This window comes from Episyrphus balteatus, chromosome 1 (genome assembly GCF_945859705.1).
Source record: "Episyrphus balteatus chromosome 1, idEpiBalt1.1, whole genome shotgun sequence".
In the NCBI taxonomy this organism is placed as follows: domain Eukaryota; kingdom Metazoa; phylum Arthropoda; class Insecta; order Diptera; family Syrphidae; genus Episyrphus; species Episyrphus balteatus.
The window spans coordinates 89,828,512-89,843,335 of NC_079134.1; the positions used below are offsets into that span (position 1 = coordinate 89,828,512).

Genomic DNA, 14,824 nt, shown 5'->3' on the forward strand with positions numbered 1-14,824 from the left:
ATGTTGATAATAGAGTCAATATCCAACACGCCCTTTAAAGACGAACGTTCATTATGCAATTCATTTTTCTTTCTAAATCCAAGACCTTCAAGACATCTCCAGGAAACTTCTCGTGATAACGCTTTAGTCAGCAATCATGTGTTCAGTTGGTACATGCTTCAATACAAACATCCCATTAAATTAATATAATCAATTATAATCGATTCTCGTATAAAATGGTGCTTAATATCAATATGTTTTGTGCGAGCGTGAAACACATGGTTGTTTGCCAAACACTGTGCTCCACGGTTATCCACAAAATTAGCTGTCTTAGCAAGGTTTGAAAATCCAAGTTCAATCAAAATACTTCTTAGATAATTTGCTTCTTTCGGCGCCTCAGATAAGCTGATTTACTCAGCCTCAGTCGATGTAAGCGCTACAGTTCGTTGCTTCTGTGACTTCCACGATATAGCTGCACCACTGAGTAGAAATGCATAGCCAGTATATGATCGACGATCAACCATACAATTAGCCCAGTCTGCATCCGTGTATCCAGTTAATAACTCATTGGTTTTTGTATACATTAATCCAAAGTTCGCACTTCCAGGAAGATACCTGAGAACTCGCTTCGCTGCTTGCCAATGACACTTCTTTGGATTACTAGTATACTGTGCCAATCTTTATACGGTGTTTGAAATATCTGGACGTGTATCTACTGATAAATACATTAAAGACCCAATCAATTCTCGATACGGAAAAGTCTCTTTTAAATTCATCTCTTCTGTATCATCAAAACATTCTTCCTTCTCTGAGGGTGTCGCTACTGGATTACACTTCTCCATACCATACTGTTTGAGAAGTCCTAAAGTATACCCTCGCCGAAATAGTTCAATCATACCTTTTTTTTAATGAATTTCCAATCCAAGACAGTATGTTGCCAAGCCCAGATCCTTGATCTCGAAATCTTCCAGCAAACGATTTCGTATTCTCAGTGACTTTTCAGCATCTTTTGCAGCAACTAATATGTCATCGACATATGTATATCAGGATGAACAAAATGTCACCACCAGAATCATGTCGAAAAAGAAAAGGTTCGTTTGCAGTCGGCTTTAGCTCCAAAGCTTAATAACTTTGCACTTAAATTGAGGTACCATTGACAACCAGTTTGCCGCAACACATAAATGGCTTTTCGTTACCTGCAAGCATTACCTTCATTCTGTAAGTTATTGAGCATCTTCTCGGCTTTTCGTCTTAAGTTTGATGTTTCCCTTTGTTTGGAAATTATTCTTTGTAGCATTTCAGATAACATTTCGGGTACTCGCATAGTAACTTCTTCATCTAATGATCCATTTTAATAAGCGGTTACAACATCAAACTTTCAAATCTTAAGACCCATCTGAACAGAAAGAGCCAATAGCAAACGCAAGGTTTCCAATCTAGCTACTGGAGCAAATGTTTGGTGAAAGTTGACTCCATAAGTCTGACTGTAACCTTTTGCTACGAGTCGAGCCTTTCGTCTCTCAATATTACCATTCGGGCCGTGTTTATTAGCCAACGACATCATTCATCTTTTCATTTTCAATGATATTCAATGTGTCGTTTTTGAGCAAACTCATCATCTCTGACTCCATTGACTCTTTCCATTCAACACTTTCTTCACTCCTCAGGGCAACACTTATATCAGCAACCCCAGCTTTTGAACATTCTAGCCGTTCTCGAACGACGTAAAGGTCTCCCCTTCTATCTGCAATCATACTTACAGAACCATCCTCTGCTTGAACAATTGCAAAAATTTGACAACACCTCTAGTTTTAACTTCAGCTGTTGAATGAATTGCAAGATCCAGTTTCGCCTTAAGTGATTCACATAATGATCCTTCATCACCACACAAATGAGACGTACATCCATTGTCAAGAATCCATGTTCTAGTTGGCTCAGATATGTAACTCTCTCCAACAGCGATTGAATCATTTGCAGCAACCGAATCATCAGCATTATGGACAAATTGCTTGGATTTCTTTTTTGAATATTCTGATTTTCTAGCATGACATGCATTAGCTTTGTGTCCTAAAACACCATATTTGTAACACTTAACCTTTTTACCAGAAGTTTTCTGTGATGCTTCTTCAGTCTTATGATGTGTCTTATATTGGAATTTTCTATTTCGGGCAGCCATAGCCATGATGACACCTCCAGTTGTTTGTTTTCTTGCTTTGCTCTCTTCAATGATTTTAACCTTATGCACTTCAGCAGAAGTTAAGTCATCACGAGACTCTATGGCACAACGAAAATTTTCAAATGACGATGGACTGTACAGCAACATAATTTACAAAAAATCACCATTAATTTTGATCTTCATGCTTTCTAGTTTGTCAACTGCATCAAAGAATTTGGCCATGTGTTCTCTAACATCACCACCATCGTCCAACTTTTGAAGCTTTAATTGCTTTAAAAGCGTAGCTTTTCTTGCTGGACCTTTTGAAGCATACATATATGGACTCCAATTGAAGCCACACTGAGTTCGAGGTCTAACATCCACGAATCTGCTTCAATTCTAATGGGTGAATGGATGGATGCCGCAATTTCAGCATCACCAGTTGCTGGTTTTAGAGATTTTCCATTTACAAAATCCCATAAATCGTTCTTGGTGAGAAGTGCCTTCGCTTGCATACACCAGGTATCATAGTTCTCCTTAGATAGCAACTCCATTCCTGAAGAACTATACATTGTCGCAAGACCCGCAGCCATTTCAATTAAAATAAATTAATTTAAAAATTCTTACCAACGTTAAAACCGTTAGTTAATGAAAACTCAATATATCTTCTTATTAATTCTTCAAATGATTATACCACAATGGAACCTTAGGTCCTGGGCCCATAACCTGTGAAATATTATTTCACCAAGAGAAGAAATATCCAGAAGAATATATTGATAACAAGAACTTAGTTTTATAATTTAAGTAAATAGTTTACTTGGGATTTTTTGGTCAATTTGTTTTGTTTATGTAAATAAAAAATTAAAACAAAATTTTTTGTCCCGACGTTTCGCTGGAGTTTCTCAGCATCTTCAGGGGCGCTTAATTATTATCTCTTAAACAAAAGTTCAATAATTTCATAAATTGCCGTTTTGGTATGTTCGTGTGTCGCTGTAGTTGATCCCTTGTTCACAGCTTTCAAAATTTGTCGGAAAAATACTCAGAAACATCATCTCCGAAAAATACAACATAAAAAACTCATTTGAATTAAAAGATAAATTGAAAGATGCTAAACTTGATGAAGACCACATTTTTGTTTCGTTTGAAGTAGTTTTGTTGTTTACAAATATACCAACTTATCTTGCTATCAAAATTATATTGAAAAAATGGGATCAACTACAGCAACACACGACCATACCAAAACGGCAATTTTTGAAATTATTGAATTTTTGTTTAAGAGATAATAATTACTTTGAATTCAATAATGTTTTTTATAGTCAAACGTTTGGAATGCCAATGGGCAACCCACTCTCTCCAACTGTAGCGGATATAGTTTTGGACGATCTTCTTGACTATGTCTTTGATATTTTAAGAGAACAGAACATAGAAATAAAATTCATCGCTAAATATGTAGATGACATATTTGCCATAATCAAACAAAAAGATCAAAACCAAATTTTAAAAACACTTAATCAATATCACAATAAAATACAATTCACGTTAGAAATAGAAGAGAATAATAGTTTACCATATTTAGATACAACACTAATTAGAATAAACAATACGACAATATTCAACTGGTACTCAAAACCAACATCATCAGGAAGATTAATAAATTTCCACTCAACACAACCAATGACACAAAAATAAATACAGCGAGAAACCTCATTAATAAAATTTTTGATATAAGTGACGAACAATTCCATGAAGAAAACAAACAAAAAATTGTATTCATACTTCAAATTAATAGTTTTCCAAAATACTTAATTGAAGAACTTATAAAAAACAAACAACAAAAAATAAACACAAAAAAGAAATTATTAAATTCAGATGGCACCCTAAAATATTTGCAAAAGTTCCCTTTATACCTAATTTGACTGAAAGCAAACTTCTGTTCAAAATAATAAGAGAAGAAAATAACGTCACATTTGCACACAAATCTAATGAAACATTATCCAAACTATACACTAACACTAAAACACCAATTCCAAAAGAACATATGCAATTGATTGCAATGGTAAAGAGGGGGAAGAATGCAGTCTAGTTTACATCGGCACAACAAAGAGGGCATTAGAGAAGAGAATCGCTGAACATAAAGCTGACATTAAAAACAAAAGAGAATCAACTGGACTATCACAACACATATTAGAAACGGGACATGCTGCAGACATCGAAAACGTAAAGATCTTGGAAAAAGAAAGAAAGAGCAGTACGAGATTTACACTAGAAAGTCTGAGAACACAACAAAAGAGAGCATATTCGATGAATTTGAAAGAAGATATCGACATTCGACAGTACCAACTCGATATACAGGGTGATTCAGGAGTAATGTGCCAAAAAGCTGGAGCGTGTAGGTTGGGTCGAGACAAGAAAAAAATCGTATGGGAGAAGGGGGGGTCTATTCCCCTTCGTTGGGCGGCGAGTCCCCCAGACAGAGTAGGAAAAATTCTCAGGTAAGTTTTCAGGTGTTATCAATAAAAAGTTGATCAATTCAGGGTTAATCCAATACTGCTTCACTTTGTTATATCCTTATTTAAGTCTGAGTGTTTAAAAAATAATTGAGGAATGGTAAATGTTTCATAAATTAATTTATCGACAAGTCCAGCTACTTGAAAACAGAAAATAAAGAGGTTTTTTAGAAAAAAGTAGTTTTGGTTTTTTGTTAATATCTAGAAAATGACAAGATATTTTGGAACCATGGATTCTAGCTTTAAGGGCTTTCAGGCAATAAAATCGGAATTTCTTAATGGAAATTGAATAACAAATAATAATGTACACCCAAAAGATTAATCGATGACAAGAGAAATGGCAAATACGAAGGAAAAGAATTTAAATGTTATCTAGGAAAAAATGATTCTCTTGAAACCTTTAAAAATCAAAGAATATGATTTAAAAAGTCCTTTTTTTATTTTGACCTGCTTGCGCAAGTATTATTTCATTTTTTTTTTCATTAAAATAAAAGAATTTTAATGCCTTAAGACCCTTACAGCTAGAATCCATGGGTAGCGAGCACCCCAGGCATAGTATGAAAAGTTCTCAGGTAAGTTTTCAGGTGTTATCAATGAAAAAAGTTGATCAATTCAGGGTTAATCCAATACGGTATCACTTTATTGTATCCTAATTTAAGTCTGAATGTTTAAAAAATAATTGACGAATTGTTAATGTTTCATAAATTAATTTATCAACAAGTCCAGCTACGTAAAAAACAGAATATAATGAGGTTTTTTAGAAAAAAGTCGTTTTGGTTTTTTGTTAATTTCTCGAAAACGACAACATATTTTTGAATCTGGTTTTCTGTTTTTGTTTAAAAATAAATAAAAGCATCGAATTTCAAAAATTAAATTAGTACTTAATAACATAAAATTTTGAGAAAAATTAGCTTGAAATTTTTTTTTCCAATTTTTTTCAAAATTTTGATTTTGAAAATTAATTTTTCAAAAACTGTACCATAAAATGGCTTTATTTAAAATTTTTGTAAAAGAATATGTTTTTGGCTTTACAAAAAGGTATAGCACGTTGTTGTAGGTGTAACGGTTGATTTTTAATAATTTTTTTCCACATTAAGTCATTTTTTTTAAATTGCCCCCACCCGCTAAACGAAGGGGAATAGACCCCCCATCCCATACTATTTTTTTCTTGCCTCGACCCAACCTACACGCTCCAGCTTTTTGGCACATTACTCCTGAATCACCCTGTATAACACCGCCATTCTGTGATATTTATGTTGTGCTTTAAGATGTAAAAAAAATTATTGTTAAATTGTGATGTTTTAAATTTATTAAACTTTATGTTAATTTATTTAAAAATATATAATTAAATTTTGTTAAAAAAAAATATAAAAATGCAACAAAACCAAAAAAACAAAAAAAAAATGCAAGTCAAAAATATCCTAATTTTAAAATTAAAACAAATTAAAGAATTGTTATTTTATATACGTATGTATGTAGACGTAATAATTAAGCGCCCCTGAAGATGCTGAGAAACTGCAGCGAAACGTCGCACAGTGGGGCAGAATAGGTCGATTTGTGATATTAATTATTTCTACTAATAATAAGACATTTTTTGTCACTTTACTTGGTTTTATAACTAAAGTTAACAGACTTCTTGAATTTTATGAACTTTTTTCCATTAAAATTTTTATTGTTCTCCAGGAAATTAAGTAAGGGGACAAAATATTAATATATTTGAAAAAACCTAAAATTTTGAATTGTTTTTTTTTTGTTTAAAAAGTGAACTTTGTTTTAAGAAATAGTTCTTCAGTTTAACCTAAGAAAAAAATACATAAAATCAAGAAAAAGACATAGAATACTGTGCAATAGCTTTTTTGAAAGCTTATTTTTTTTCAAATGCTTTTTGATTAGTAGTTTTCGCGAATACTTTTTGTGAAATATAATTTCAAAGTCAAAACTTTGAAAAAAATTGTCAAATTTGATGTTCAAGTTATTTTTTTTTTTCAAATTTGCTTTGTAAGGTGGGACTTTTTTTTAAAAACCTTATAGCCGCATCAATTTTAATGGAAAAAAATTAATAATAAATTAAATTAAAAAATATTTTAATAAAAAAAAAAGTAAAAAACAAAAGCACTAACTTTATATAACAAATCACCCTGTTTCACGAAACTTCTTATAATTAAATAAAAAAAAAAACAACTTTTAAAAAGAAAAAAAACATTGTTTATAAGTAATCAGTGCATGATTGTCAAAAAAGAATGATTTTGTAATTTATTTTAATAAAAACAAAAAAGCACTTTAAAAAAAAAAAAACGTTTTTTGAAGTTCAAAATTTCATTAAAAATATTTTAGGCAAATACACTGCCGGTCACTTGAATACGTCCACATTTTAGTTCATCTTATTTTTAGCCTGGCGTGGTATTTATTGCAATGGTACATTTTTTTTACATACGTAACGAGAGAACATCTTTATGCGCTTAGCTTAGGAGAAAAAAAATTGTCTTGGGACCTTTCGTTCTTCTCACACGGTAGCTAGACAAAATCTATTCATAAAAACAAGTATATTTTTTGACTCATCTGAATAGACTCAAAAGCAAAAATGTTAATAAATGATGAGTTGCATAGGTCAGTTGGACTCAAAATTGTGTCTGTCAATAAATCTAATTGTCTATAACCTATAAGGACGAAAACGGCTCGAAAAAAATCATTAGGCGCGGGAAAAATGGCGAAAATAAAAGAAGTCTTTGAATTAGGCCGAAATCAACGATGCATTGGGACAAAAATTAACACAAGTTAAAATTTAGTATGCAGTTATTCGCGCAATATCCAAGGGTATAGAAACAACATTTACAATCGAAATTGCTTAGCCACAACATTGGCCGATAGATGTGCAATGATCTGAACAGCATGACTTCGCGCTAAAAATTAAGCTGAAAACCGGTATGAAATGCAGTTTAACGACGGCAAAACGGGTTGTCAGAAGTGGTAAACATTTGAGAAGAACAAATCTTCGCAAAAACTACCACTTTACAAACCACGAAAAGAAACTCGCCTCCAATAGTAAAAAAAAACTGTGTTAGAAATTGCAGATCGAAAGTTTTGTAGAAAAAAATAGCTTGCACTTAATGACACTCCCTTCACAGTTATGCAGACAACTTAAAATAATCCTTCTCTCTACGAAGGTCATACAAATAGGAATTTAGATCTCAGGGTGCACTTAATGCATTTTTTTCCTTTGTAAAATCACCGGTTGGAAATTCGACTTTCACGACATGTTTTTTTTTTTACTATTGGAGGCGAGTTTCTTTTCGTGGTTTGTAAAGTGGTAGTTTTTGCGAAGATTTGTTCTTCTCAAATGTTTACCACTTCTGACAACCCGTTTTGCCGTCGTTAAACTGCATTTCATACCGGTTTTCAGCTTAATTTTTAGCGCGAAGTCATGCTGTTCAGATCATTGCACATCTATCGGCCAATGTTGTGGCTAAGCAATTTCGACTGTAAATGTTGTTTCTATACCCTTGGATATTGCGCGAATAACTGCATACTAAATTTTAACTTGTGTTAATTTTTGTCCCAATGCATCGTTGATTTCGGCCTAATTCAAAGACTTCTTTTATTTTCGCCATTTTTCCCGCGCCTAATGATTTTTTTCGAGCCGTTTTCGTCCTTATAGGTTATAGACAATTAGATTTATTGACAGACACAATTTTGAGTCCAACTGACCTATGCAACTCATCATTTATTAGCATTTTTGCTTTTGAGTCTATTCAGATGAGTCAAAAAATATACTTGTTTTTATGAATAGATTTTGTCTAGCTACCGTGTGAGAAGAACGGTAGGTCCCAAGACAATTTTTTTTCTCCTAAGCTAAGCGCATAAAGATGTTCTCTCGTTACGTATGTAAACAAGATGTACCATTGCAATAAATACCAAGCCAGGCTAAAAATAAGATGAACTAAAATGTGGACGTATTCAGATGACCGGCAGTGTATTTAGCAAAAGTGTCTATATAGGCTTATAGAGAAATTGCTTATCATGCTTTCTCCATTTTTAGACTTGCTAAATATTTGCCAAACAGAAGATTTTGAGAAAAAAACTTTAAGATGCGTTTCAAAAAATTCATTATTTTCTCATTCAATTTTTAAAAGAAATTTAAAATTTTTTTTTTTTGCAGAAGATAGAAATTTACTTACTTTTATCTATGCGAGAAATTTGTATTTTATTTTTTTCTCAAATAATATTGAGTTTAAACAAAAAAACAAATTTTTTATTACTTATTAAGAACTGAACTTTTGCTCTAAAACTCTCAACTTCAACCGCATGAATAAACATAAATCAAAGACTTTGAACAAAACAAATATGCTCATTTTATCAATTTTACTGTTAAGTTTAGAACTCGTGATCTTTTTTTCGCATAGCGTTAGTTTAAAAAATAACCTTTATATCACCACACTATATGGGGCTGCCCTACTGTGCTTCGGGACAAAAAATTATGTTTTAATTTTGTATTTACATAAACAAAACAAATCGACCAAAAAAGCCCAAGTAAACTATTTACTTAAATTATAAAATTATAAAGAATTGGTCACAAACACAAACCTAATATAAAAACTTAGTTGTTTATTGAACAATAGTTTAACGTAGAATGAATAATAAAATAACAAATTAATTTATACAGAGAAAACAGATTTGTCAAAGTAAAGATTTAGAAATTATAACAAAGTAAATATAAGCATATGAAACATTAGTATAGATTACGGATGTTGATAATAGAGTCAATATCCAACACATTGAACATCACAATAAAATAGGTATAAAAATCAAATTCATTGCAAAATATGTTGATGATATTTTTGCAATCATGAAACAAAAAGACATAGACACAATACTCAACCAGCTAAATTCTTATCGTAAAAAGATAGAATTCACAATAGAAAACGAGCACAACAATAGCCTTCCATATCTTGACTTGTTAATACATAGAGAAAATAACTAAATAAACTGGTATTCAAAAGAAACTGCATCATCAAGAATGATTAATTTTCACTCAAATCAACCAACCAAAACAAAAAATAAATGCAGCACTTAATTTCATTAACAAAGTCTTAGATCTGAGTGACAATAAATTTGAAACAGACAATATAAGAAAAATAAAAGTAATTCTAAAACTAAATGACTACCCAAACCGCATTATTAATAATAGTCTAAGAGCCCAGAGCAGATTTTGGGAGTTTTTGGATAACCGAAAATGGGTCATATGTACGTGTAGGTAATAGCGTCCTGATGAAGAATTCGAAAGTCTGGCAGGTTTATTTCACGGCATTCTATGGTTTATGGGGAGTTGAAAAATGCATTTTTTCCGATTTTTGTGTCGAGTATATAACCACTTTAATTCATATAGAGCCGATAGAGGGCGATACCTTGATTGCAAAAAGTTCGGTCCCAGACGTTTTATTCGCGGCATTACCCCCGCCAGACGTCCTTGAAGATTCGCGAAATGGCGATTTTCATACAAAAGTCAGAATATTATTTTTTGCAAGATATATAACCGTCTGGTGGTACCTATTAAAAAATCACCATTACCCCTTGATAGAAAATAAATTAGTGCCAGACGTTTTAACCACGGCATTACCCCCGCCAGACGTCCTTGAAGAGTCGCGAAATGGCGATTTTCATACAAAAGTCAGAATATTATTTTTTGCAAGGTATATAACCGTCTGGTGGTACCTATTTAAAAATCACCACTACCCCTTGATAGAAAATAAATTAGTGCCAGACGTTTTAACCACGGCATTACCCCCGCCAGACGTCCTTGAAGAGTCGCGAAATGGCGATTTTCATACAAAAGTCAGAATATTATTTTTTGCAAGGTATATAACCGTCTGGTGGTACCTATTAAAAAATCACCACTACCCCTTGATAGAAAATAAATTAGTGCCAGACGTTTTAACCACGGCATTACCCCCGCCAGACGTCCTTGAAGAGTCGCGAAATGGCGATTTTCATACAAAAGTCAGAATATTATTTTTTGCAAGATATATAACCGTCTGGTGGTACCTATTAAAAAATCACCACTACCCCTTGATAGAAAATAAATTAGTGCCAGACGTTTTAACCACGGCATTACCCCCGCCAGACGTCCTTGAAGAGTCGCGAAATGGCGATTTTCATACAAAAGTCAGAATATTATTTTTTGCAAGATATATAACCGTCTGGTGGTACCTATTAAAAAATCACCATTACCCCTTGATAGAAAATAAATTAGTGCCAGACGTTTTAACCACGGCATTACCCCCGCCAGACGTCCTTGAAGAGTCGTGAAATGGCGATTTTCATACAAAAGTCAGAATATTATTTTTTGCAAGATATATAACCGTCTGGTGGTACCTATTAAAAAATCACCATTACCCCTTGATAGAAAATAAATTAGTGCCAGACGTTTTAACCACGGCATTACCCCCGCCAGACGTCCTTGAAGAGTCCTGAAATAGCGATTTTCATACAAAAGTCAGAATATTATTTTTTGCAAGGTATATAACCGTCTGGTGGTACCTATTAAAAAATCACCACTACCCCTTGATAGAAAATAAATAAGTGCCAGACGTTTTAACCACGGCATTACCCCCGCCAGACGTCCTTGAAGAGTCGCGAAATGGCGATTTTCATACAAAAGTCAGAATATTATTTTTCGCAAGATATATAACCGTCTGGTGGTACCTATTAAAAAATCACCATTACCCCTTGATAGAAAATAAATTAGTGCCAGACGTTTTTACCACGGCATTACCCCCGCCAGACGTCCTTGAAAAGTCCCGAAATAACGACTTTTGTATGAAAATCGCTATTTCAGGACTCTTCAAGGACGTCTGGCGGGGGTAATGCCGTGGTTAAAACGTCTGGCACTTATTTATTTTCTATCAAGGGGTAGTGGTGATTTTTTAATAGGTACCACCAGACGGTTATATATCTTGCAAAAAATAATATTCTGACTATTGTATGAAAATCGCCATTTCGCGACTCTTCAAGGACGTCCGGCGGGGGTAATGCCGTGGTTAAAACGTCTGGCACTAATTTATTTTCTATCAAGGGGTAATGGTGATTTTTTAATAGGTACCACCAGACGGTTATATATCTTGCAAAAAATAATATTCTGACTTTTGTATGAAAATCGCCATTTCGCGACTCTTCAAGGACGTCTGGCGGGGGTAATGCCGTGGTTAAAACGTCTGGCATTAATTTATTTTCTATCAAGGGGTAATGGTGATTTTTTAATAGGTACCACCAGACGGTTATATATCTTGCAAAAAATAATATTCTGACTTTTGTATGAAAATCGCCATTTCGCGACTCTTCAAGGACGTCTGGCGGGGGTAATGCCGTGGTTAAAACGTCTGGCACTAATTTATTTTCTATCAAGGGGTTATGGTGATTTTTTAATAGGTACCACCAGACGGTTATATATCTTGCAAAAAATAATATTCTGACTTTTGTATGAAAATCGCCATTTCGCGACTCTTCAAGGACGTCTGGCGGGGGTAATGCCGTGGTTAAAACGTCTGGCACTAATTTATTTTCTATCAAGGGGTAGTGGTGATTTTTTAATAGGTACCACCAGACGGTTATATATCTTGCAAAAAATAATATTCTGACTTTTGTATGAAAATCGCCATTTCGCGACTCTTCAAGGACGTCTGGCGGGGGTAATGCCGTGGTTAAAACGTCTGGCACTTATTTATTTTCTATCAAGGGGTAGTGGTGATTTTTTAATAGGTACCACCAGACGGTTATATATCTTGCAAAAAATAATATTCTGACTATTGTATGAAAATCGCCATTTCGCGACTCTTCAAGGACGTCTGGCGGGGGTAATGCCGTATTTAAAACGTCTGGCACTAATTTATTTTCTATCAAGGGGTAGTGGTGATTTTTTAATAGGTACCACCAGACGGTTATATACCTTGCAAAAAATAATATTCTGACTTTTGTATGAAAATCGCCATTTCGCGACTCTTCAAGGACGTCTGGCGGGGGTAATGCCGTGGTTAAAACGTCTGGCACTAATTTATTTTCTATCAAGGGGTAATGGTGATTTTTTAATAGGTACCACCAGACGGTTATATATCTTGCAAAAAATAATATTCTGACTATTGTATGAAAATCGCCATTTCGCGACTCTTCAAGGACGTCTGGCGGGGGTAATGCCGTGGTTAAAACGTCTGGCACTAATTTATTTTCTATCAAGGGGTAGTGGTGATTTTTTAATAGGTACCACCAGACGGTTATATACCTTGCAAAAAATAATATTCTGACTTTTGTATGAAAATCGCCATTTCGCGACTCTTCAAGGACGTCTGGCGGGGGTAATGCCGTGGTTAAAACGTCTGGCACTAATTTATTTTCTATCAAGGGGTAATGGTGATTTTTTAATAGGTACCACCAGACGGTTATATATCTTGCAAAAAATAATATTCTGACTTTTGTATGAAAATCGCCATTTCGCGAATCTTCAAGGACGTCTGGCGGGGGTAATGCCGCGAATAAAACGTCTGGGACCGAACTTTTTGCAATCAAGGTATCGCCCTCTATCGGCTCTATATGAATTAAAGTGGTTATATACTCGACACAAAAATCGGAAAAAATGCATTTTTCAACTCCCCATAAACCATAGAATGCCGTGAAATAAACCTGCCAGACTTTCGAATTCTTCATCAGGACGCTATTACCTACACATACATATGACTCATTTTCGGTTATCCAAAAACTCCCAAAATCTGCTCTGGGCTCTCGGTCTATAACCTTTTTAAATCAACAGACAAAATGACGTTTTTTTGGCATTTTATAACGGTTATATTTCAAAAACGAAGGCCAAGCAAAATTTTCTGTCTTCGGATTCGAGTTGTGCACCCTGAAAACCCATAGAAAAGTATATGTTGGTTCTTCTGGCAAAAACCTTGATGACCAGTGTAATTAGACCATGATTAAAATTTCATGAAAATAACAAAACTTACTTTGAAAAAAAAAAGATTGTCTTGCTCTCCTGTAAAATTTAGTACAGTGGAGTTACACACTTTGCACCCGTCACCGACGGTATGGTTCAACGCTCTATAATTCAGCACAAAAATCAAATTATTTGACACCTAAATGACATCTCAGAAAGAAAATGTTTTTTTTTCAGATTAATAAACTAAAAAAGTTCAATATTCTGAGGCGTTTTCATGAGCTTTTGTGACTGTATATATTTTTCACTACTTTTTTAAGATGTTCTTTCCGTGAAAAAAAAAATGATGTTAAATATTTGGTTCGAGTCGAAACCTCTAACATTATATATAATTATAAATTACTTGAAAAAGCATATATGCATCGGACGCCAAGGGGTATAGCTCATAATTCGTTGTTGGTATTTTGCTAGAAGCAGAATCATTACTTCTGTTTGCATTATTCATGACGGGTGGTTGATGATGTTCGGCTTCGTGTTTTTCTAGAAAAACGCGTTCAAAAACTAAGGCAACCAATTGGCGAACAGTAGCTCCAGCTGTATTGACTATTGTTGCATTTTTTGAATTATGTAGACGAAAACATAAGACAATAGATTTTGCCAGATTTTCGCCATAAACAATAGTATTCGTCGTAAGAAGGAGTGTTACTGTTTGAAGTACTTTCACTTCGTCGATGTTATTCTCCACCAGCATCCATAGAGAATCAGTTATGTAGCGAGCACCTTTTTGATCTACAACTTGTTGCGTAATAAGTCGCTGCATCATACCAAGACAATACTAAAAACATAAAACAAATTTAAATCAAACAAAAGTGTAGTTAATAACATATTTCATACCTTGATAATCTTTGGATCTTTTGTTTCACATCCTTGAACTAGGGGATACAATATCTGGTTTATGGTTGAATTGATTGAATTGTGTTCATCGCTCCCAACATTGTTTAATTTAGAAACAGCCTCTTCGCAAGCCTGTAGAAAGAAAAGTACTTAATATTTTATTATGTTCAGTTTAAATATTGCATAAAGCTAAAAACAGAAATGTATGTTACTTAAAGGTGGATTTATGTCATTTTTGTATTTATTTGGATAAGATACCTAGAAAATGACCAAATTTTTAACGAATATTTCTAGATTTATATTAGGTATATGCGGGCTATATTGGTCAATCATCATCATCATATATAGCCCAGTAATTTTAGGCATTTT

The 14,824-nt window shown here is 33.7% G+C and overlaps 1 protein-coding gene across 2 annotated transcripts in view; it reads right to left on the reverse strand.

The window, feature by feature from the left end:
* The window catches only part of LOC129907281 (protein MON2 homolog), a 255,003-nt gene that overhangs the window by 189,424 nt on the left and 50,755 nt on the right, over positions 1-14,824 (reverse strand). Inside the window, exons 2-3 of one of the 2 annotated variants that reach the window (XM_055983400.1) lie at positions 14,456-14,587; positions 13,965-14,396 (exon numbers count right to left, since the gene is read on the reverse strand). In XM_055983400.1, coding sequence (XP_055839375.1) covers positions 13,965-14,396; positions 14,456-14,587 — 564 coding nt within the window. Of the gene's footprint in view, positions 1-13,964; positions 14,397-14,455; positions 14,588-14,824 lie in introns of those variants that run through there. The other variant, XM_055983407.1, reaches the window with a different exon arrangement.